The sequence below is a fragment of the Cherax quadricarinatus genome, chromosome 91 (assembly GCF_038502225.1).
Source record: "Cherax quadricarinatus isolate ZL_2023a chromosome 91, ASM3850222v1, whole genome shotgun sequence".
In the NCBI taxonomy this organism is placed as follows: Eukaryota; Metazoa; Arthropoda; class Malacostraca; order Decapoda; family Parastacidae; genus Cherax; species Cherax quadricarinatus.
In genome coordinates this window covers 5,058,234-5,084,635 of record NC_091382.1, presented here as the reverse complement: position 1 = coordinate 5,084,635, position 26,402 = coordinate 5,058,234, and the positions used below count along the sequence as shown (strand labels likewise).

Genomic DNA, 26,402 nt, shown 5'->3' with positions numbered 1-26,402 from the left:
TAGGGGTCAGGGGATCATCTAGGGGTCAGGGGGTGGTAGTCTAGGGGTCAGGGGATCATCTAGGGGTCAGAAGGTGGTAGTCTAGGGGTCAGGGGATCATCTAGGGGTCCGGGGGTGGTAGTCTACGGGTCAGGGGGTGGTAGTCTAGGGGTCAGGGGGTGGTAGTCTAGGGGTCAGGGGGTGGTAGTCTAGGGGTCAGGGGATCATCTAGGGGTCAGGGGGTGGTAGTCTTGGGGTCAGGGGATCGTCTAGGGGTCAGGGGGTCGTCTAGGGGTCAGGGGGTCGTCTAGGGGTCAGAGGGTGGTAGTCTAGGGGTCAGGGGATCGTCTAGGGGTCAGGGGGTGGTAGTCTAGGGGTCAGGGGATCGTCTAGGGGTCAGGGGGCGGTAGTCTAGGGGTCAGGGGATCGTCTAGGGGTCAGAGGGTGGTAGTCTAGGGGTCAGGGGATCGTCTAGGGGTCAGGGGGTGGTAGTCTAGGGGTCAGGGGGTCGTCTAGGGGGGTGTAGGGGCGGTTAGAAGGTGACAAAACAGTCGCACAAGCCCTCGTTTTTAATAAGCACGTGGTCTCTCACACGTGGTCTCTCACACACGTGGTCTCTCACACACGTGGTCTCTCACACACGTGGTCTCTCACACACGTGGTCTCACATACGTGGTCTCTCACACACGTGGTCTCTCACATACGTGGTCTCTCACACACGTGGTTTCTCACATACGTGGTCTCTCACACACGTGGTCTCTCACACACGTGGTCTCTCACATACGTGGTCTCTCACACACGTGGTCTCTCACACGTGGTCTCTCACACACGTGGTCTCTCACATACGTGGTCTCTCACACACGTGGTCTCACACACGTGGTCTCTCACATACGTGGTCTCACACTCGTGGTCTCTCACATACGTGGTCTCTCACACACGTGGTCTCTCACACACGTGGTCTCTCACATACGTGGTCTATCACATACGTGGTCTCTCACACACGTGGTCTCTCACACGTGGTCTCTCACACACGTGGTCTCTCACATACGTGGTCTCTCACACACGTGGTCTCACACACGTGGTCTCTCACATACGTGGTCTCACACTCGTGGTCTCTCACATACGTGGTCTCTCACACACGTGGTCTCACACACGTGGTCTCTCACACACGTGGTCTCTCACATACGTGGTCTCTCACACACGTAGTCTCTCACACACGTGGTCTCTCACATACGTGGTCTCTCACACACGTGGTCTCACACACGTGGTCTTTCACACACGTGGTCTCTCACACACGTGGTCTCACATACGTGGTCTCACACACGTGGTCTCTCACACACGTGGTCTCTCACACACGTTGTCTCACACACGTGGTCTCTCACACACGTGGTCTCTCACACACGTGGTCTCACATACGTGGTCTCTCACATATGTGGTCTCTCACACACGTGGTCTCTCACACGTGGTCTCTCACACACGTGGTCTCTCACACACGTGATCTCTCACACACGTGGTCTCTCACACGTGGTCTCTCACACACGTGGTCTCTCACATACGTGGTCTCTCACACACGTGGTCTCACACACGTGGTCTCTCACATACGTGGTCTCACACTCGTGGTCTCTCACATACGTGGTCTCTCACACACGTGGTCTCACACACGTGGTCTCTCACACACGTGGTCTCTCACATACGTGGTCTCTCACACACGTAGTCTCACACACGTGGTCTCTTACATACGTGGTCTCTCACACACGTGGTCTCACACACGTGGTCTCTCACACACGTGGTCTCTCACACACGTGGTCTCACATACGTGGTCTCACACACGTGGTCTCTCACACACGTGGTCTCTCACACACGTTGTCTCACACACGTGGTCTCTCACACGCGTGGTCTCTCACACACGTGGTCTCACATACGTGGTCTCTCACACATGTAGTCTCTCACACACGTGGTCTCTCACACGTGGTCTCTCACACACGTGGTCTCTCACACACGTGATCTCTCACACACGTGGTCTCTCACACACGTGGTCTCACACACGTGGTCTCTCACACACGTGGTCTCTCACACACGTGGTCTCACATACGTGGTCTCTCACACACGTGGTCTCACACACGTGGTCTCTCACACACGTCGTCTCACATACGTGGTCTCACACACGTAGTCTCACATACGTTGTCTCTCACACACGTGGTCTCACATACGTGGTCTCTCACACACGTGGTCTCACATACGTGGTCTCTCACACACGTGGTCTCACATACGTGGTCTCACACACGTAGTCTCACATACGTGGTCTCTCACACACGTGGTCTCACATACGTGGTTTCACACACGTGGTCTCATATACGTGGTCTCTCACACACGTGGTCTCACATACGTGGTCTCTCACACACGTGGTCTCACATACGTGGTCTCTCACACACGTGATCTCACATACGTGGTCTCACACACGTAGTCTCACATACGTAGTCTTTCACACACGTGGTCTCACATACGTGGTCTCTCACACACGTGGTCTCACATACGTGGTCTCTCACACACGTGGTCTCACATACGTGGCCACTCACACACGTGGTCGTCTCACATACGTGGTCTCTCACACACGTGGTCTCACATACGTGGTCTCTCACACACGTGGTCTCACATACGTGGTCTCTCACACACGTGGTCTCACATACGTGGTCTCTCACACACGTGGTCTCACATACGTGGTCTCTCACACACGTGGTCTCACATACGTGGTCTCTCACACACGTGGTTACACTTGTGGTCATTTTGAGTTAGTACTTCCCGTGGTCGCTGTCACTAGTATACTTTGATCACTGCCACTAGTATACCTTGGTCACTGTCACTAGTATACTTTGATCACTGTCGCTAGTATACCTTGGTCGCTGTCACTAGTATACTTTGATCACTGTCACTAGTATACCTTGGTCACTGTCACTAGTATACTTTGATCACTGCCACTAGTATACCTTGGTCGCTGTCACTAGTATACTTTGATCACTGTCACTAGTATACCTTGGTCGCTGTCACTAGTATACTTTGATCATTGCCACTAGTATACCTTGGTCACTGTCACTAGTATACTTTGATCACTGTCACTAGTATACCTTGTTTGCTGTCACTAGTATACTTTGATCACTGTCACTAGTATACCTTGGTCACTGTCACTAGTATACTTTGATCACTGCCACTAGTATACATTGGTCACTGTCACTAGTATACTTTGATCACTGTCACTAGTATACCTTGGACACTGTCACTAGTATACTTTGATCACTGTCACTTGTATACCTTGATCACTGTCACTAGTATACTTTGATCACTGTCACTAGTATACCTTGGTCACTGTCACTAGTATACCTTGGTCACTGTCACTAGTATACTTTGATCACTGCCACTAGTATACCTTGGTCGCTGTCACTAGTATACTTTGATCACTGCCACTAGTATACCTTGGTTGCTGTCACTAGTATACTTTGATCACTGTCACTAGTATACCTTGGTCACTGTCACTAGTATACTTTGATCACTGTCACTAGTATACCTTGGTCACTGTCACTAGTATACTTTGATCACTGTCACTAGTATACCTTGGTCACTGTCACTAGTATACCTTGGTCACTGTCACTAGTATACTTTGATCACTGTCACTAGTATACCTTGGTGACTGTCACTAGTATACCTTGGTGACTCACAAGTATACCTTGGTCACTGTCACTGGTATACCTTGATTACTGTCAATAGTATACCTTGGTGACTGTCACTAGTATACCTTGGTGACTCACAAGTATACCTTGGTCACTGTCACTAGTATACCTTGGTCACTGTCACCAGTACACCTTGGTCACTGTCACTAGTATACCTTGGTCACTGTCACCAGTATACCTTGGTCACTGTCACCAATATATCTTGGTCACTGTCACTGAGTTTATCTGGAGTTTATCTGGAGAGAGTTCCGGGGGTCAACGCCCCCGCGGCCCGGTCTGTGACCAGGCCTCCTTAGGTCAGTGTCCCAGGATGCGACCCACACCAGTCGACTAACACCCAGGTACCCATTTTACTGATGGGGAACATAGACAACAGGTGGAAAGAAACACGTCCAATGTTTCTACTCTGGCTGGGAATCGAACCCAGGCCCTCACCGTGTGAAGCGAGAGCGTTAACCACCAGGCCACAAGTATACCTTGGTCACTGTCACTAGTATACCTTGGTCATTGTCACCAGTACACCTTGGTCACTGTCACTAGTATGCCTTGGTCACTGTCACCAGTATACCTTGGTCACTGTCACCAATATATCTTGGTCACTGTCACCAGTATACCTTGGTCACTGTCACTAGTATACCTTGGTCACTGTCACCAGGATACCTTGGCCGCTGTCACCAGCATACCTTGGTCACTGTCACCAGTATACCTTGGTCACTGTCACCAGTATAACTTGGTCGCTGTCACCAGGATACCTTGGTAACTGTCACTAGTATACCTTGGTCACTGTCACTAGTATACCTTGTCAATGTCACCAGTATACCTTGGTCACTGTCACAAGTATACCTTGTCAGTGTCACCAGTATACCTTGGTCACTGTTACTAGTATACCTTGGTCACTGTCACCAGTATACCTTGATCACTATCACCAGTATACCTTGTCAATGTCACCAGTATACCTTGGTCACTGTTACTAGTATACCTTGGTCACTGTCACCAGTATACCTTGATCACTGTCACCAGTATACCTTGGTCGCTGTCAACAGCATACCCTGGTCTCTGTCACTGGTATACCTTGGTCACTGTCACTAGTATACCTTGTCAATGTCACCAGTATACCTTGTCAATGTCACCAGTATACCTTGGTCACTGTCACCAGTATACCTTGGTCACTGTCACCAGTATACCTTGGTCACTGTCACCAGTATACCTTGGTCACTGTCACCAGCATACCTTGGTCACTGTCACCAGTATACCTTTGTCACTGTCACCAGTATACCTTGGTCACTGTCACCAGTATACCTTGGTCACTGTCACTAGTATACCTTGGTCACTATCACTAGTATACCTTGGTCACTGTCACCAGCATACCTTGGTCACTGTCACTAGTATACCTTGGTCACTGTCACTAGTATACCTTGTCAATGTCACAAGTATACCTTGACCACTGTCACCAGTATACCTTGGTCACTGTCATCAGTATACCTTGGTCGCTGTCACCGGTATACCTTGGTCACTGTCACCAGCATACCTTGGTCATTGTCACTAGTATACCTTGGTCACTGTCACCAGTATACCTTGTCAATATCACTAGTATACCTTGTCAATGTCACCAGTATACCTTTGTCACTGTCACCAGTATACCTTGGTCACTGTTATCAGTATACCTTGGTCACTGTCACCAGTATACCTTGGTCACTGTCACTAGTATACCTTGTCAATGTCACCAGTATACCTTGTCAATGTCACCAGTATACCTTGGTCACTGTCACCAGTATACCTTGGTCACTGTCACCAGTATACCTTGGTCACTGTCACCAGCATACCTTGGTCACTGTCACCAGTATACCTTTGTCACTGTCACCAGTATACCTTGGTCACTGTCACCAGTATACCTTGGTCACTGTCACTAGTATACCTTGGTCACTATCACTAGTATACCTTGGTCACTGTCACCAGCATACCTTGGTCACTGTCACTAGTATACCTTGGTCCCTGTCACTAGTATACCTTGTCAATGTCACAAGTATACCTTGGTCACTGTCATCAGTATACCTTGGTCACTGTCACCAGCATACCTTGGTCACTGTCACCAGCATACCTTGGTCACTGTCACCAGTATACCATGGACACTGTCACCAGTATACCTTCGTCACTGGCATTAGTATACCTTGGTCACTGTCACCAGTATACCATGGTCACTGTCCGCAGTATACCCTGGTCGCTGTCACCAGTATACCTTGGTCACTGTCACCAGTATACCATGGTCACTGTCACCAGTATACCATGGTCACTGTCACCAGTATACCATGGACACTGTCACCAGTATACCTTGGTCACTGGCATTAGTATACCTTGGTCACTGTCACCAGTATACCATGGTCACTGTCCGCAGTATACCCTGGTCGCTGTCACCAGTATACCTTGGTCATTGTCACCAGTATACCATGGTCACTGTCACCAGTATACCATGGTCACTGTCCCCAGTATACCCTGGTCGCTGTCACCAGTATACCTTGGTCACTGTCACCAGTATACCATGGTCACTGTCCCCAGTATACCATGGACACTGTCACCAGTATACCTTGGTCACTGTCACCAGTATACCATAGTCACTGTCACCAGTATACCCTGGTCGCTGTCACCAGTATACCCTGGTCGCTGTCACCAGTATACCTTGGTCATTGTCACTAGTATAAAATAAAGGTGTGGATAGGATAGAGACGGGGTGGGGAGACGTGTGTGTGTGGGGAGGAAAGTAAGTGAAGGTTACAACCTCCCCAGAGTGCTTGGGGAGGGGAGTCATTCATCAGGACCAGCTGTAAGTGTTTAGCGTGGGTTCCCCTCTCGTGTGGTACCTCCCCAACACTACCTCCCCAACACTACCTCCCCAACACTATATCCTCAACACTATACTTTCCTCAACATATAAACTACCTCCCTTTTACTGATGACTTTAACACTGTATGACTCAGGGCCAGCGATAACTGAACCGTATTGTCTTAATTACACCCTTTTACTGATGTTCAGTCAATTATAACACTGTATTGATGCTGTTTTGCATTATAGGGCCAGCGATAACTGACACCGTATTGAACTCTGTTTAAGGTACCGTATTGAACTCTGTTTAAGGTACCGTATTGAACTCTGTTTAAGGTACCGTATTGAACTCTGTTTAAGGTACCGTATTGAACTCTGCTTAAGGTACCGTACTGAACTCTGCTTAAGGTACCGTATTGAACTCTGTTTAAGGTACCGTATTGAACTCTGCTTAAGGTACCGTATTGAACTCTGTTTAAGGTACCGTATTGAACTCTTTTTAAGGTACCGTATTGAACTCTCTAAGGTACCACAACCAACCCTCTGTTTTAGGTACATAACAAACAGTATTTTGGGTACCCTAACAGTATTTTAGGTATTATCAGTATTATAGGTACCATAACAAAACAGTATTTTAGGTACCATCACATTTAAGTATCACAAGAGTGTCACTATCGCATCCGCGAGGAAAATGATAGAATGGATAATGAGAACCTTCAAAACAAGGGATGCCAAGCCCTTGATGATCTATTTTAAAGCACTTGTTCTCTCTAGGCTGGAATACTGCTGTACACTAACAGCTCCATTCAAGGCAGGTGAAATTGCAGATCTTGAGAATGTACAGAGAACCTTTACTGCACATATCAAACACCTTAACTACTGGGAACACTTGACCTGTACTCACTGGAACGCAGGCGAGAGAGATACATCATAATCTACACCTGGAAAATCATAGAGGGACTGGTTCCAAATCTACACACAGAAAGCACTCACTATCGCCTGGTCACAGACCGGGCCGCGGGGGCGTTGACCCCCGGAACTCTCTCCAGGTAAACTACGAAAGCAAAAGACCGGGCAGACGGTGCAACATCCCTCCTATCAAAAGTAGGGGCGCCATTAATACACTAAGAGACAACATAATAAGTGTTCGGGGCCCAAGACTGTTCAACAGTCTCCCACCAAGCATAAGGGGGATTACCAACAGACCCCTGACAGCCTTCAAGAGGGAGTTGGACAGATATCTAAAGTCAGTACCTGACCAGCCGGGCTGTGGTTCGTACGTTGGACTATGTGCGACCAGTAGTAACAGCCTGGTTGATCAGGTCCTGATTCACCACGAGACCTGGTCAAGAACCGGGCCGCGGGAGCGTTTACCCCCGGAACACCCTCCAGGTACACCATAAACAATATTTTAGGTACGGTATTCAAGGTTAGGTTAGGTTAGGTTAGGTTAGGTTAGGTTAGGTTAGGTTAGGCTAGGTTAGGTTAGGTTAGGTAAGGTTCGTCAGGAAACAGGACAAATGTTTCCTGACGCGGGTCTTAGTCAGATGATGACCCGCCTTTGGAGCTTTTGGTCATCTGACCGAGGCCTTCCGCTGGCTTACCGGTCCACCCCTTTAAAAATTATGGTCATTTATAACCAGTCTGTCTACGGTATTCAAGGTTCAGTTTCAGTTTGGCCTCGCGCAGTGTCGGGTTGGATTCCCTCCCAGTTTTAAGAGAATGAGGAAATGGTATGGTGATACCGACAAGATGTGGAAAAGGACACTTATGTACAGTTCAGGACATTTATTAAAGGAAACGTTTCGCCACTCGTGGCGAAACGTTTCCTTTAATAAATGTCCTGAACTGTACATAAGTGTCTTTTTCCTTTAAGAGAATGTTAGAGAGGTGTTGACCTCCAGCAGGGCACACTTCAAACCTACAACACAACCTCGTAATGGCGAGCAAAAACTCAGCCTTGTGGGTGATGACGAGGTCTGAGGAGGCAGTTTTAAACAGCTAGTCACAACACCAATGACCCGCGTGTTAAACACAGGAGTTACCCCTTTACTTCGTCAGCAAGTCATCAGTCAGAAAGGTCTATCTATCCTTTCTGGTGGTTGACACAAGAGTATATATACCGAGAGATGCATACTTCTCGGTGTATATACACCGAGAACTTACTTCAGTACCTTAAAATGGTATTGAAGTATTCTTGGCTATGTACACTGGTGATAGTGGTGTAAGTTTAGCACAGGTACACATAAGTATAATTATCATACATAGTGTAAATTACCCACCAGGATAACCCAAAAAAAAGGACAATATGACTATTTCCACTGTGGTGATGTCAGTGCTGATCTGACAGTGTTAACAGTGGTGTAGAATCTTAGTTTACGTGTGTATACATTGGTGTACATCCTGCCTTGTTTACTGTTATTTCCCCTAACAGCCTACTCACTCTAGCCTCTGATTATATGCCCACACTAGCCCACTTAGTGGACCTTTTGGTTATATGACCCACACTTTCCATGGTCTTACTGATCCATTCCTTTAACCTCCTTCACACTATGTGACGGCAGATGTTCCACTCCATATAAATAGATGGAGAGGGGATAGCGTACGTGTGTGTTAAACCACAACACACATGGTAAGTTAAACCACCTGTTTTTATTGGTGGTGATGGCATGATGTAAGGCATGGTGTGTTTTAACGTGGAGTTTGCCCACCATTATTCTGTGAGTGTACTCACTACCTATATGTACTCACCTATATGTGATTGCAGGGGTCGATTCACAGTTCTTGGCCCTGCCTCTTTGCTGATAAACACAAGCAGGTTGATAACTATAAACAGTGTGTGTGTACTTAGCTGTTTGTGGTTGCAGGGGGTCGAGTCACAGCTCTAAACTTGGTTCTTGAAAGTAAAGACACATGTGCAATATCTGGATATCTTTATTGTAGACGTTTCGCCATCCAGTGGCTTTATCAATACAAATTCTAGGACATAAATGGAAGACTGTAGAACTATATACAAAAGATGAGGTAATCAGTCCCTCGGCCTTGGAGTTAGTGTTCACAGCATCGTGGTGGAGGAGAATCTGTCCTAGAATCTGTATTGATAAAGCCACTGGATGGCGAAACGTCTACAATAAAGATATCCAGATGTTGCACATGTGTCTTTACTTTCATATTGTCGGTATTTTATACCTTTCATTGCACAAACTTGGTTCTTACCCGTGGCCCGGTCTCTGATCAGGCCTCCCGGTAAATCAGGGCCTGAATCAACCAGGTAGATGGAGCAGGAAATTCTCAGAGGTGGAGAGGTAGTGTGGCCAGCGCCAGGTCCTCTCACAGCTGTTTCTGCATTAAATAAAAAGGAACTTTATTAAGGCGAAGTGTTAATGTGTTATACAATTATATTTATCGTGCGTCTTACACGTGTGTATTAAAATGTTGGTATAAACAGAGCCGGTGTATCTCATGTGGCATCCTGGGTATCAAGTGGACATAGTATAGACAACCTCACATACCCCTGCCACATACCCAAAATGAATTAGCATGTACCTTTTCTCTCTAAGAGTCTCCTTTGTCCTCTTCTTCCTCCTCTTCCTTCTCTTCCTCCTATTCCTCTTCTTCTCTCCCTTCTGTTCCTCCTCAGACACCAATGCCAGAGATGTTTCTGATAAAGCTAAACCCTTAAGATTGTAAGTACCTGTGTGTGTGTGTGTGTGTGTGTGTGTGTGTGTGTGTGTGTGTGTGTGTGTGTGTGTGTGTGTGTGTGTGTGTGTGTCACTGGCACCCCAGGTGTTGTTGAGTCACGTGACATGCCAGCCAGCCCAGCCTGGGCCTACAGGCCTAGCTAATCCACATAATCCCTCTGAACACACACCGGCCCAGGCCATATTTCGGTAACATCTTCAGAAAAGTCAACAAAAATGTTTTTAGCTAAGACAATATTACTCTTAACTGATGTAATATTACTCTTAAGTGACGTAAGTAAGACGTAATATTACTCTTAGCTGACGTATATAAGACGTAATATTACTCAAAACTGACGTATATAAGACGTCTGACACGGGGGCGCTGACCCCCAGTAACTGATAATAATTTTTAGGGGTAACTATGAAAGAATTTACACATGTACAAAAAAGTCGAAGTGCGCTGTGATCTGAGAGCGTAACAGCCTTGAGAAAACGAAGGATTAGTCCACAGCTGGTGCGGTAGCCACAGTTGCTGAGGTGACCACAGCTGGTGAGACAGGTGGCGAGCGATAAACACAATACATTAAACAAGTAAGTACCTTTAAGGTTGAATTTTATAAGTGTGTGTGATGAGAGTCATCCAAACCTCGACATTCCGTGGTCCCCAGATTATGTTTAGGGGAAGTGCTAAGCCCGTAAGGGTCATGCAACCAGCTGCAAGAATAGCGGACAATCAGATTCACTCCAAAACAGTGGAGGAGGTTCATTTCCTGGCACTCAGAAGCACCTCACCAGTCACACAGTCTCTCCCATTTGACCAATCAGAAGTAGGTCACCAGGCACAGTCTATTCCACTTGACCAATCAGAAGTAGGTCACCAGACACAGTCTCTCTCACTTCAACAATCAGAAGTAGGTCACCAAACACAGTCTATCTCACTTCAACAATCAGAAGTAGGTCACCAAACACAGTCTATCTCACTTCAACAATCAGAAGTAGGTCACCAGACACAGTCTCTCTCACTTCAACAATCAGAAGTAGGTCACCAAACACAGTCTATCTCACTTCAACAATCAGAAGTAGGTCACCAAACACAGTCTATCTCACTTCAACAATCAGAAGTAGGTCACCAGACACAGTCTATCTCACTTCAACAATCAGAAGTAGGTCACCAGACACAGTCTATCTCACTTCAACAATCAGAAGTAGGTCACCAAACACAGTCTATCTCACTTCAACAATCAGAAGTAGGTCACCAAACACAGTCTATCTCACTTCAACAATCAGAAGTAGGTCACCAAACACAGTCTATCTCACTTCAACAATCAGAAGTAGGTCACCAAACACAGTCTATCTCACTTGACCAATCAGAAGTAGGTCACCAGACACAGTCTATCTCACCTCAACAATCTCCCTAATCATCTCTATTCATCTTAATACGAAATAAGTGAACTCTCACCTGTCACCAGTGACCTGTCATTTGCCCCTCAAGGCTCAGGTGTGACACTTTTCAAGGCCATGGACCAGTAAGTGACTAGGGCCTGCCTAGCAAGGGCCAGTAAGTGACTAAAACCTGCCTGGGATGGGCCAGTAGGTGACTAGGGCCTGCCTAACAAGGCCAGTAAGTGACTAGGACCTGCCTGGCATGGGCCAGTAGGTGACTAGGACCTGCCTAGCATGGGACAGTAGGTGACCAGGACCTGCCTAGCATGTGACAGTAGGTGACCAGGACCTGCCTAGCATGTGACAGTAGGTGACTAGGACCTGCCTAGCATGTGACTGTAGGTGACTAGGACCTGCCTAGCTTGAGCCACTAACTACCTGCCTTTACCAACCCCCACTACTTGGCTTTACCATACCAGCTGGACGCCTACTGGTCCATACCAGCTAGAACCCTACTGGTCCATATTAGCTAGAAGCCTACTGGTACATACTAGCTAAGTCTATTGGTTCATACTAGCTAGAGGCCTACCGGTCCATACCAGGCAGGAGTCTACTTGTCTATATTAGCCAGGAGCCTACTGGTCCATATTAGCTAGAAGATTACTGGACCATACTAGCTAGAAGCCTACTGGTCCATACTAGCTAGAAGCCTACTGGTCCATACTAGACAGAAGTCTACAGGTCCATACTAGACAGAAGTCTACTGGTCCATACTAGACAGAAGTCTACTGGTCCATACTAGACAGAAGTCTACTGGTCCATACTAGCTAGAAGCCTACTGGTCCATACTAGCTAGAAGCCTACTGGTCCATACTAGGTAGAAGCCTACTGGTCCATACTAGCTAGAAGCCTACTGGTCCACACTAGCTAGAAGGCTATTGGTCCATACTAGACAGAAGTCTACTGGTCCATACTAAACAGAAGTCTACTGGTCCATACTAGCTAGAAGCCTACTGGTCCATACTAGCTAGAAGCCTACTGGTCCATACTAGCTAGAAGCCTACTGGTCCATACTAGCTAGAAGCCTACTGGTCCATACTAGACAGAAGTCTACTGGTCCATACTAGACAGAAGTCTACTGGTCCATACTAGACAGAAGTCTACTGGTCCATACTATACGGAAGTCTACTGGTCCATACTAGACAGAAGTCTGCTGGTCCATACTAGACAGAAGTCTACTGGTCCATACTACACAGAAGTCTACTGGTCCATACTAGATAGAAGTCAACTGGTCCATACTAGACAGAAGTCTACTGGTCCATACTAGATAGAAGTCTACTGGTCCATACTAGATAAAAGTCTACTGGTCCATACTAGATAGAAGTCTACTGGTCCATACTAGACAGAAGTCTACTGGTCCATACTAGACAGAAGTCTACTGGTCCATACTAGATAGAAGTCTACTGGTCCATACTAGACAAAAGCCTACTGGTCCATACTAGACAGAATCCTACTGGTCCATTCTAGCCAGAAATCTATAGTCAATACTAGCTAGAAGTCCACTGGTCCATACTAGCCAGGAGCCTATTGGTCCATACTAGCTAGAAGTCTACTGATCCATACTAGCCATAAGTCTACTGGTCTATACTAGCCAGGAGCCTATTGGTTCATACTAGCCAAAGTCTACTGGTCCATGTTAGCCAGGAGCCTACTGGTCCATACTAGACAGAAGTCTACTGGTCCATACTAGCCCGGAGCCTACTGGTCTATACTAGCTAGAAGCCTACTGGTCCACACTAGCCAGGAGTATACTGGTCCATACTAGACAGAAGTCTACTGGTCCATACTAGCCAGAGGTCTACTGATCCACACTAACCAGAAGTCCACTAGTCCATACGTAGCCAGAAGTCTACTTATCCATACTAGCCAGAAGTCTACTGGTCCATACTAGCCAGAAGTCTACTGGTTCATACTAGTCAGAAGTCTACTGGTCAATACTAGCCAGAAGTCTACTGGTACATACTAGACAGAAGCCTACTGGTCCATACTAACCAGGAGAATACTGGTCCATACTAGTCAGAAGTCTACTGGTCCATACGTAGCCAGAAGTCTACTGGTCCATACGTAGCCAGAAGTCTACTGGTCCATACGTAGTTAGAAGTCTACTGGTCCATATTAGCCAGGAGCCTACTGGTCCACACTAGCCAGAAGTCTACTGGTCCATACTAGCCAGAAGTGTACTGGTGTATACTAGCCAGAAGTCTACTGGTGCATACTAACCAGAAGTCTACTGGTGCATACTAGCCAGAAGTCTACTGGTGCATACTTGCCAGAAGTCTACTGGTCCATACTAGCCAGGAACCTACTGGTCTATACTAGCTAGAAGCCTATTAGTATATACTAGCTAGAAGCCTACTGGTCCACACTAGCCAGAAGTCTACTGGTTCATACTAACCAGAAGACTACTGGTCCATACTAGCCAGGAACCTACTGGTCTATACTAGCTAGAAGCCTATTAGTCTATACTAGCTAGAAGCCTACTGGTCCACACTAGCCAGAAGTCTACTGGTCCATACTAACCAGAAGACTGGTGGCCCATACTAGCCAGGAACCTACTGGTCTATACTAGCTAGAAGCCTATTAGTCTATACTAGCTAGAAGCCTACTGGTTCATACTAGCCAGAAGTCTACTGGTCCATACTAGGCAGGAGCCTACTGGTCCACACTAGCCAAAAGTCTACTGGTCCACACTAGCCAGAAGTCTACTGGTGCATACTAGCCAGAAGTCTACTGGTGCATACTTGCCAGAAGTCTACTGGTCCATACTAGCCAGGAACCTACTGGTCTATACTAGCTAGAAGCCTATTAGTCTATACTAGCTAGAAGCCTACTGGTCCACACTAGCCAGAAGTCTACTGGTCCATACTAGCCAGAAGTCTACTGGTCCATACTAGCCAGAAGTCTACTGGTCCATACTAGCCAGAAGTCTACTGATCCATACTAGCCAGAAGTCTACTGGGCCATACTAGCCAGGAGTCTACTGGTGCATACTAGCCAGAAGTCAACTGGTCCACACTAGCCAGAAGTCTACTGGTCCATACTAGCTAGGGGCCTACTGGCCCATACTAGCCAGAAGTATACTGGTCCATGCTAGCTAGGAGCCTACTAGTTCATACTAGCCAGAAGTCTACTGGTTCATACTAGCCAGGAGCCTACTGATCCATACCAGCCAGAAGTGTACTGGTCCATACTAGCCAGAAGTCTACTTGTCCATACTAGCCAGGAACCTACTGGTCTATACTAGCTAGAAGCCTACTAATCTATACTAGCTAGAAGCCTACTGGTCCACACTAGCCAGGAGTCTATTGGTCCATACTAACCAGAAGTCTACTGGTCCATACTAGCCAGAAGTCTACTGGTCCATACTAGCCATAAGTCTACTGGTACATACTAGCCATAAGTCTACTGCTCCAGAGTAGCCAAAAGTCTACTGGTGCATACTAGCCAGAAGTCTCCTGGTGCATACTAGCCAGAAGTCTACTGGTCCATACTAGCCAGAAGTCTACTGGTCCATACTAGATAGAAGTCTACTGGTCCATACTAGCCAGAAGTCTACTGGTCCATACTAGATAGAAGTCTACTGGTCCATACTAGAGAAAGTCTACTGGTGCATACTAGCCAGAAGTCTACTGGTCCATACTAGCTAGAAGTCTACTGGTCCATACTAGCCAGAAGTCTACTGGTCCATACTATCCATAAGTCTACTGATCCATACTAGCCAGAAGTCTACTGGTCCATACTAGCCAGAAGTCTACTGGTCCATACTAGCCAGAAGTCTACTGGTCCATACTAGCCAGAAGTCTACTGGTCCATACTAGCCAGGAACCTACTGGTCTATACTAGCTAGAAGCCTATTAGTCTATACTAGCTAGAAGCCTACTGGTCCACACTAGCCAGAAGTCTACTGGTCCATACTAGCCAGAAGTCTACTGGTCCATACTAGCCAGAAGTCTACTGATCCATCTACTGGTCTACTGGTCCATACTAGCCATGAATCTACTGGTGCATACTAGAAAGAAGTCTACTGGTCCATACTAGCCAGAAGTCTACTGGTCCATACTAGCTAGGGGCCTACTGGTCCATACTAGCCAGAAGTATACTGGTCCATACTAGCTAGGAGCCTACTGGTCCATACTAGCCAGAAGTCTACTGGTCCATACTAGCCAGGAACCTACTGGTCCATACTAGCTGTCCACCTATTGGTCCATACTAGCCAGAAGTCTACTGGTCCATACTAGCCAGGAGCCTACTGATTCATAGTAGCCAGAAGTGTACTGGTCCATACTAGCCAGAAGTCTACTTGTCCATACTAGCCAGAAGTCTACTGGTCTAGATACTAGTCCATACTAGAAGCCTACTAGACAGAATCCTATACTAGCTAGGATCCATACTAGCCATAAGTCTACTGGTCTATACTAGCCAGGATCCTACTGGTCCATACTAGCCAGAAATCTACTGGTCCATACTAGCTAGGAAGCCTACTAGGTCCATACTAGTCCATACGTAGCCAGAAGTCTACTTATCCATACTAGAAGTCTACTGGTCCATACTAGCCTAGCCAGAAGTCTACTGGTTCATACTAGCCAAAGTCTACTGGTCCATACTAGCCAGAAGTCTACTCGTTCATACTAGCCAGGAAGTCTACTGGTCCATACTAGCTAGAAGTCTACTGGTCCATACTAGCTAGAAGCCTACTGGTCCATACTAGCCAGACCAGAAGTCTACTGGTCCATACTAGCCAGAAGTCTACTGGTCCATAGCAGTCTACTGGTCCATACTAGCCAGAAGTCTACTGGTCCATACTAGCCAGAAGTCTACTGGTCCATACTAGCCAGAAGTCTACTGGTCATATACTAGCATACTAGAAGTCTACTGGTCCATACTAGCCAGAAGTCTACTGGTCCATACTAGCCAGAAGTCTACTGGTCCATACTAGCCACTGGTCCATACTAAGTCTACTGGTCCATACATAGAAGTCTACTGGTCCATACTAGAGAAAGTCTACTGGTGCATACTAGCCAAAGTCTACTGGTCCATACTAACTAGAAGTCTACTGGTCCATACTAGCCAGAAGTCTACTGGTCCATACTAGCCATAAGTCTACTGATCCATACTAGCCAGAAGTCTACTGGTCCATACTAGCCAGAAGTCTACTGGTCCATACTAGCCAGAAGTCTACTGGTCCATACTAGCCAGAAGTCTACTGGTCCATACTAGCCAGAAGTCTACTGGTCCATACTAGCCAGAAGTCTACTGGTCCATACTAGCTAGGAGCCTACTGGTCCATACTAGCCAGAAGTCTACTGGTCCATACTAGCCAGGAGCCTACTGGTCCATACTAGCCAGGAGCCTACTGGTCCATACTAGCCAGAAGTCTACTGGTCCATACTAGCCAGGAGCCTACTGGTCCATACTAGCCAGGAACCTAGTCTATACTACTGGTCCATACTAGCCAGAAGTCTACTGGTCCATACTAGCCAGAAGACTACTGGTCCATACTAGCCAGAAGTCTACTGGTCCATACTAGCCAGGAGCCTACTGGTCCATACTAGCCAGAAGTCTACTGGTCCATACTAGCCAGGAGCCTACTGGTCCATACTAGCCAGAAGTCTACTGGTCCATACTAGCCAGAAGTCTACTGGTCCATACTAGCTAGGAGCTTACTGGTCCATACTAGCCAGAAGTCTACTGGTCCATACTAGCCAGGAGCCTACTGATTCACACTAGCCAGAAGTGTACTGGTCCATACTAGCCAGAAGTCTACTGATCCATACTAACCAGAAGTCTACTGGTCCATACTAACCAGAAGTCTACTGGTCCATACTAGAGAGTCTACTGGTGCATACTAGCCAGAAGTCTACTGGTCCATACTAGCTAGAAGTCTACTGGTCCATACTAGCCAGGATCCTACTGGTCCATACTAGCCAGAAATCTAATGGTCCATACTAGCCAAGAGTCTACTGGCCCATACTAGCAAGAAGTCTACTGGTCCATACTAGCCAGGAGCCTACTGGTCCATACTAGCCAGAAGTCTACTGGTCCATACTAGCCAGGAGCCTACTGGTCCATACTAGCCAGAAGTCTACTGGTCCATACTAGCCAGGAGCCTACTGGTCCATACTAGCCAGAAGTCTACTGGTCCATACTAGCCAGGAGCCTACTGGTCCGTACTGGTCCATAGTAGCCAGGAGCCTACTGGTCCATACTAGCCAGGAGCCTACTGGTCCATACTAGCCAGGAGCCTACTGGTCCATACTAGCCAGGAGCCTACTGGTCCATAGTAGCCAGGAGCCTACTGGTCCATACTAGCCAGGAGCCTACTGGTCCATACTAGCCAGGAGCCTACTGGTCCATACTAGCCAGGAGCCTACTGGTCCATACTAGCCAGGAGCCTACTGGTCCATACTAGCCAGGAGCCTACTGGTCCATACTAGCCAGGAGCCTACTGGTCCATACTAGCCAGGAGCCTACTGGTCCATACTAGCCAGGAGCCTACTGGTCCATAACGGGCAGTTCTTCAAATCCAACCATTCTCACCTACACCCATATCTGTGCTTAGAATGTCTAATTCAAAGGTTGTTTGAATGTGTATTTAGGTGGCTGTTAAGCCAATAGATGGGGAACATTTTGAAAGGAGGATGTGGAGGGTCGGGACGTACGTTCGTGTGTTGAAAAAAACAGAAGCCGGCTTACTTTTAGGGGGAGTTATCATTCATGCCCAGGGCTGTGAGTGTGTGTGTGAGTGGCACCCTTCCTGGGCACTACCCCACACTACACGATGATTGGTCACTGTGTCCCTCTGGGGCGGGGCCGAGGGTGCTCCTGTGATGCTATTGGCTGGGTGGTTGCCTCTTTAGCCAGCCATACTGGAGGGATTTACATGAATGGTTGTGATAAGAGGTGCAATTGTGGCGAGGGTGTTGATATCTGCCGCTGTTGGTGCCATTGTGGAAGTGAAATTGGCTTTCTGTGTTACGGTGAGTTGAGGGAAAGTGCCACAGGGAAGAGTGTGGCACTGTTGTGTGGGGTGCCAGGGTGCCATACTGTCTGGTGACACCAGCAGCTTAAAGGAACAGCACTTCTTGCTACCAGTGGTTGACCGTTCCTTGCCTTGTTTGCGTCTCTCCTGCCTAGTCAGTTCGTGAATCCTGCGTCTTCCAGTAATCACACATCTAGTTTCACTCTGCGTGACGTACAGAACTCCCCGTGTGCCGTGTGAACTTCAAACCGTGTGCCATAAAGTGTTGAACAGTGATTTTTTTGAGTTATAGTTAAGGGGGGCATCCTATGATCCACTCCCGCGTCAAGGAGGTCAAGTCCTCGCAAGCGTTAACAATACTGGAGGCTTGAGGTATTGCTGTGTTGACGAGTTCTTCTCGTCATGGTTCAACGTGGTTGTGAGATCATGCCAGGTCACATGCCGGGGCCAGGTCATCTACCATGTCACATGGTGGAGGTTAAATGCGAGTATTCCCCTCCCCCTTACACCCTGCCGCTACAGGGCGGTGCTACAGACACAGGAGTACCACCTCCACCTCCGACATTTTCTTCTCTTATGGCCGACATGAGTCCTAGAAGCTCCTGTGGCGGCCACGACTCACAAACAACATCAGGAGAGGACGAACCACGGGGTCGCAAGAGACGCCTGGAGGAGGACACCGAGGAAGCAAGACTAGCGAAGGCGAGAAAGAAGACCCCACAAAGCTACGAAGAACTCCAGCAGGCGAGGGTGTTAGCGAACGTCAGGGAGAGACAACGAACTCAGTCTCTGAACGAAGCCTTCACCTCCCTCAGGAAGATCATCCCCACGCTGCCCTCCGACAAACTCTCCAAGATACAGACGCTGAAGTTAGCAATACGATACATAGACTTCCTCTACCAGGTGCTGGACACTGACGCACATGACCAGAAACTCTCCTCCGCCTGCACCTACGTCGCGCATGAGCGTCTTAGCTACGCATTCAACGTCTGGCGTATGGAAGGCGCCTGGGGAGGTCACCTATAATACAGGTAAGATCACAACACTTGTGTCTAATTACCCTTTGCGTTGCTACAGTTATTAACACCTGATGCAGCCAAGTCTTACGAGACGAAATTTCACTTTGGTAACGTTTCGCTCTGTGTAGACCATGATAAAACTCAGGGCGAAACGTCTATGTATACCTGTCTCTTTATTCCCTGCTGTTCCTGTGTTCCTACGAATAAAAAACTGTAGCTAGGAGCCTCGCACTGGGTGGCATCCTGGGGAGGAAGGACCTACGGACCCTCGGCTTAACTAAGCCACCGGGTCTTGGCTTTCTCGGCTTATCCAGGGTTATTAACCCATCGAATACTATAATCCAAGACTGTCATCTCGCTGACTAAATATAAGAGCAAAGTAATGCTGACAGGGATAACCTGGGGCTGACAACGGATGCCGTCCTGTCAGGAGGGTATCCTGGGGCTGACAACGGATGCCGTCCTGTCAGGAGGGTATCCTGGGGCTGACAACGGATGCCGTCCTGTCAGGAGGGTATCCTGGGGCTGACAACGGATGCCGTCCTGTCAGGAGGGTATCCTGGCGCTGACAACAGGATGCTGACCTGTCAGGAGGGTATCCTGGGGCTGAAAACAGGATGCCGTCCTGTCAGGAGGGTGTCCTGGCGCTGACAACAGGATGCTGAAATGTCAGGAGGGTATCCTAGCGCTGACAACAGGATGCCGTCCTGTCAGGATGGTATCCTGGCGCTGACAACTGGATGCCGTCCTGTCAGGAGGGTATCCTGGTGCTGAAAACAGGATGCCGTCCTGTCAGGAGGGTATCCTGACGCTGACAACAGGATGCCGTCTTGTCAGGAGGGTGTCCTGGGGCTGACAACAGGATGCCGTCCTGTCAGGAGGGTATCCTGACGCTGACAACAGGATGCCGTCCTGTCAGGAGGGTGTCCTGGGGCTGACAACAGGATGCCGTCCTGTCAGGAGGGTATCCTGACGCTGACAACAGGATGCCGTCCTGCCAGTAGAGTATCCTGGGGCTGACAACAGGATGCCGTCCTGGCAGAAGGGTATCCTGGGGCTGACAACAGGATGCCGTCCTGTCAGAAAGGTGTCCTGGGGCTGACAACAGGATGCCGTCCTGTCGGAAAGGTGTCCTGGGGCTGACAACAGGATGCCGTCCTGTCAGAAGGATATTCTGGCGCTAACAGGATACCCTCCTGCCAGGAGGGTATCCTGACGTAGGTAACAGGATACCTTCCTGTTAGGAGGGTATCCTGACGCTGACCACATGACATCTATAAGAGGAAACAGGAGCAAGATACTAGAGTCCCGTCTAGAGCCTACTAAGATGACTAGATGACTTATAGGCCTAGTCTAAACATAAAACTGCCTCTTAGCACACTTTCAGTGAACTAGGCTCACAACTCAAGGACTCGGGTTCAATCCTCGGGCAGGTGGAGACGATTAGGCAAGGCTACTTACACCTGATGTCCCTGTTCACCTAGCAGTAAGTAGGTACTTGGGTGTTAGTTACTTTACACCTGCTGTCACTGTGCACCTAGCGGTAAGTAGGTACCTGAGTGTTAGTTACTTTACACCTGCTGTCACTGTGCACCTAGCGGTAAGTAGGTACCTGAGTGTTAGTTACTTTACACCTGCTGTCACTGTTCACCTAGCAGTAAATAGGTACCTGGGTGTTAGTTACTTTACACCTGCTGTCACTGTTCACCTAGCAGTAAATAGGTACCTTGGTGTTAGTTACTTTACACCTGCTGTCACTGTGCACCTAGCGGTAAGTAGGTACCTGAGTGTTAGTTACTTTACACCTGCTGTCACTGTTCACCTAGCAGTAAATAGGTACCTGGGTGTTAGTTACTTTACACCTGCTGTCACTGTTCACCTAGCAGTAAGTAGGTACCTGGGTGTTAGTGGACTGTTGTTGGTGGCATCCTGGGGGGGGTAATGTACTTAAGATAGGGCTGGGATTTCAATTACCCTGAGGTTGGATAACAGCTCCTGGCCTGTAAATCCCCTTTACTGTCCATCTTACAAGCTTCTCGCCTTTTACACTGTCACACGAAATTGTAAATTGTAAACTGAACAATCATACTGCTGGAGGTGTTGTAAATGCTGGCGGGATGAATGTTGTAAATCCCGCTGACAGCAAGGATCTGAGGGAGGATTAAGGGATTACTCTCATAGGAACTTGTCCAAACAACGTAACAGCCATACAGGTTTAGCGCGATTAATATATATATACATACATATATACATATATATACATATATATATATATATATATATATATATATATATATATATATATATATATATATATATATATATATATCTATATATATATATATATATATATATATATATATATATATATATATATATATATATATATATATATATATATATATATATATATATATATATAATATATATATATATATATATATATATATATATATATATATATATATATATATATATATATATATATATATATATAAAGGCCTGAGCTTGCTACCACCTGCAGCTCACAAGACTGCCATCCCCACGAGCCCCTTTGGGGCGGGGCAGATGGCAGACCAGAGGCCTAGCTTCTCCCTACGAGCCCCGTGAGGGCGGGGAATGTGGCTAGGCCTGGGGACAGTTGGTCCCAAAGATGAGGGGGTACTTGTACCTCCTCCCATGGGAGACTTAAGTCTCGAGACACTCCCCAGATAGGGAGCCAAGGCCGGGTCACCACTACTTGGAAAAGACCCGGGCCGGGAGAATACCGGCGAATAAAATATATATATATATATATATATATATATATATATATATATATATATATATATATATATATATATATATATATATATATATAATTTTTATTTATTATCACACTGGCCGATTCCCACCAAGGCAGGGTGGCCCGAAAAAGAAAAACTTTCACCATCATTCTCTCCATCACTGTCTTGCCAGAAGGGTGCTTTACACTACAGTTTTTAAACTGCAACATTAACACCCCTCCTCAGTGCAGACACTGTACTTCCCATCTCCAGGACTCAAGTCCGGCCTGCCGGTTTCCCTGAATCCCTTCATAAATGTTACTTTGCTCACACTCCAACAGCACGTCAAGTATTAAAAACCATTTGTCTCCATTCACTCCTATCAAACACGCTCACGCATGCCTGCTGGAAGTTCAAGCCCCTCGCACACAGAACCTCCTTTACCCCCTCCCTCCAACCTTTCCTAGGCAGACCCCTACCCCGCCTTCCTTCCACTACAGACTGATACACTCTTGAAGTCACTGTTTCGCTCCATTCTCTCTACATGTCCGAACCACCTCAACAACCCTTCCTCAGCCCTCTGGACAACAGTTTTGGTAATCCCGCACCTCCTCCTAACTTCCAAACTACGAATTCTCTGCATTATATTCACACCACACATTGCCCTCAGACATGACATCTCCACTGCCTCCAGCCTTCTCCTCGCTGCAACATTCATCACCCATGCTTCACACCCATATAAGAGCGTTGGTAAAACTATACTCTCATACATTCCCCTCTTTGACTCCAAGGACAAAGTTCTTTGTCTCCACAGACTCCTAAGTGCACCACTCACCCTTTTTCCCTCATCAATTCTATGATTCACCTCATCCTTCATAGACCCATCCGCTGACACGTCCACTCCCAAATATCTGAATATATTCACCTCCTCCATACTGTCCCCCTCCAATCTGATATCCAATCTTTCATCACCTAATCTTTTTGTTATCCTCATAACCTTACTCTTTCCTGTATTCACTTTTAATTTTCTTCTCTTGCACACCCTACCAAATTCATCCACCAATCTCTGCAACTTCTCTTCAGAATCTCCCAAAAGCACAGTGTCATCAGCAAAGAGCAACTGTGACAACTCCCACTTTACGTGTGATTCTTTATCTTTTAACTCCACGCCTCTTGTCAAGACCCGCGCATTTACTTCTCTTACAACCCCATCTATAAATATATTAAACAACCACGGTGACATCACACATCCTTGTCTAAGGCCTACTTTTACTGGGAAATAATTTCCCTCTTTCCTACATACTCTAACTTGAGCCTCACTATCCTCGTAAAAACTCTTCACTGCTTTCAGTAACCTACCTCCTACACCATACACTTGCAACATCTGCCACATTGCCCCCCTATCCACCCTGTTATACACCTTTTCCAAATCCATAAATGCCACAAAGACCTCTTTAGCCTTATCTAAATACTGTTCACTTATATGTTTCACTGTAAACACCTGGTCCACACACCCCCTACCTTTCCTAAAGCCTCCTTGTTCATCTGCTATCCTATTCTCCGTCTTACTCTTAATTCTTTCAATTATAACTCTACCATACACTTTACCAGGTACACTCAACAGACTTATCCCCCTATAATTTTTGCACTCTCTTTTGTCCCCTTTGCCTTTATACAAAGGAACTATGCATGCTCTCTGCCAATCCCTAGGTACCTTACCCTCTTCCATACATTTATTAAATATTATATATATATATGCATATATATATAATATATGCATATATATATATGCATATATATATAATATATGCATATATATATAATATTATAGGTAGTAGGTTGGTAGACAGCAACCGCCCAGGGAGGTACTACCGTCCTGCCAAGTGAGTGTAAAACGTAAGCCTGTAATTGTTTTACACGATGGTAGGATTGCTGGTGTCCTTTTTTCTGTCTCATGAACATGCAAGTTTTCAGGTACGTCTTGCTACTTCTGCTTACACTTAGGTCACACTACACATACATGTACAAGCATATGTATACACACCCCTCTGGGTTTTCTTCTATTTTCTTACTAGCTCTTGTTCTTGTTTATTTCCTCTTATCTCCATGGGGAAGTGGAACAGAATTCTTCCTCCGTAAGCTATGCGTGTTGTAAGAGGCGACTAAAATGCCAGGAGCAAGGGGCTAGTAACCCCTTCTCCTGTATATATTACTAAATGTGAAAGGAGAAACTTTTGTTTTTCCTTTTGGGCCACCCCGCCTCGGTGGGATACGGCTGGTGTTTTAAAAAATAAAAAAAAAATATATATAGATATATATATATATATATATATATATATATATATATATATATATATATATATATATATATATATATATATATATATAATATATATATATATATATATATATATATATATATATATATATATATATATATATATATATATATATATATATATATATATATATATATATATATATATATATATATATAGTCTTAAGACAACTTGACAGTCTTAACTGATAAGACTTGTAAATATATATATATATCAAAAGCCGGATTCAAGTCCGGCCTGCCGGTTTCCGTGAATCCCTTCATAAATGTTACCTTGCTTACACTCCAACAGCACGTCAAATCCTAAAAATCATCTGTCTCCATTCACGCCTATATAATACGCTCCTGCGTATTAGATAGGCCCTCCAACCTTCCCTAGGCCGGCCCCTACCCAGCCTTCCCTCCACTACAGATTTATACACTCTTAAAGTCATTCTAGTTCCGTCCATGCTCTCTACAAGTCCGTACCAAATCTCGGAAAAAATCCATAGGTGAAAATAAATAATAAAGTTATATAGAGTCGGAAATGTGAGCATCAGTGTTTTAGTCTGATAAGACTTGTAAATAGTCTTAAGACAACTTGACAGTCTTAACTGATAAGACTTGTAAATAGTCTTAAGATAAGCAATATAAACACAAATGCAGTATAATGTGATCCTTTATTGACTACGTTTCGCCCACACAGTGGGCTTTTTCAAGTCACAAACAGAACTACCTGGGGTGGAAGGAACGCGAGTATTTATAGTCCGGCTGAGGTCAGGTGAAGAATGCTGCATCTGATGATGTACCGAGTTGGGTTGTAGAGTCTAAAAACTTGGGTAGCTTGGAAAGGAGACTGGACAAGTTTGTGAGCAGACCTTCTACAGTGTTCTTATGTGGGATAGCGATGAAGAAGTTTCTTGGCAAGTGGTTCAGCTATCCCACATAAGAACACTGTAGAAGGTCTGCTCACAAACTTGTCCAGTCTCCTTTCCAAGCTACCCAAGTTTTTAGACTCTACAACCCAACTCGGTACATCATCAGATGCAGCATTCTTCACCTGACCTCAGCCGGACTATAAATACTCGCGTTCCTTCCACCCCAGGTAGTTCTGTTTGTGACTTGAAAAAGCCCACTGTGTGGGCGAAACGTAGTCAATAAAGGATCACATTATACTGCATTTGTGTTTATATTGCCATTGTGTCGGTATTTTATACCATTTATTTCCAGTCTTAAGATAACTTGACAGTCTTAACTGATAAGACTTGTAAACAGTCTTAAGACAACTTGACAGTCTTAACTGATAAGACTTGTAAACAGTCTTAAGACAACTTGACAGTCTTAACTGATAAGACTTGTAAACAGTCTTAAGACAACTTGACAGTCTTAACTGATAAGACTTGTAAATAGTCTTAAGGCAACTTGACAGTCTTAACTGATAAGACTTGTAAACAGTCTTAAGACAACTTGACAGTCTTAACTGATAAGACTTGTAAACAGTCTTAAGACAACTTGACAGTCTTAACTGATAAGACTTGTAAACAGTCTTAAGACAACTTGACAGTCTTAACTGATAAGACTTGTAAACAGTCTTAAGACAACTTGACAGTCTTAACTGATAAGACTTGTAAATAGTCTTAAGGGAACTTGACAGTCTTAACTGATAAGACTTGTAAAC

At 46.1% G+C, this 26,402-nt stretch overlaps 1 protein-coding gene and 1 long non-coding RNA gene across 2 annotated transcripts in view; one reads left to right on the top strand and one right to left on the bottom strand.

The window, feature by feature from the left end:
* The window catches only part of LOC128704876 (uncharacterized), a 222,797-nt gene that overhangs the window by 8,852 nt on the left and 187,543 nt on the right, over window positions 1-26,402 (bottom strand). The window contains exon 4 of the long non-coding RNA XR_008409603.2: window positions 9,735-9,860. This is a non-coding gene — a long non-coding RNA (uncharacterized lncRNA). The remainder of the gene's footprint in view (window positions 1-9,734; window positions 9,861-26,402) is intronic.
* The window catches only part of LOC128704875 (twist-related protein 2-like), an 80,340-nt gene continuing 72,271 nt past the window's right edge, over window positions 18,334-26,402 (top strand). Inside the window, exon 1 of the mRNA XM_053800068.2 lies at window positions 18,334-19,654. Coding sequence (XP_053656043.1) covers window positions 19,026-19,649 — 624 coding nt within the window. The 5' untranslated portion in view covers window positions 18,334-19,025 and the 3' untranslated portion in view covers window positions 19,650-19,654. The remainder of the gene's footprint in view (window positions 19,655-26,402) is intronic.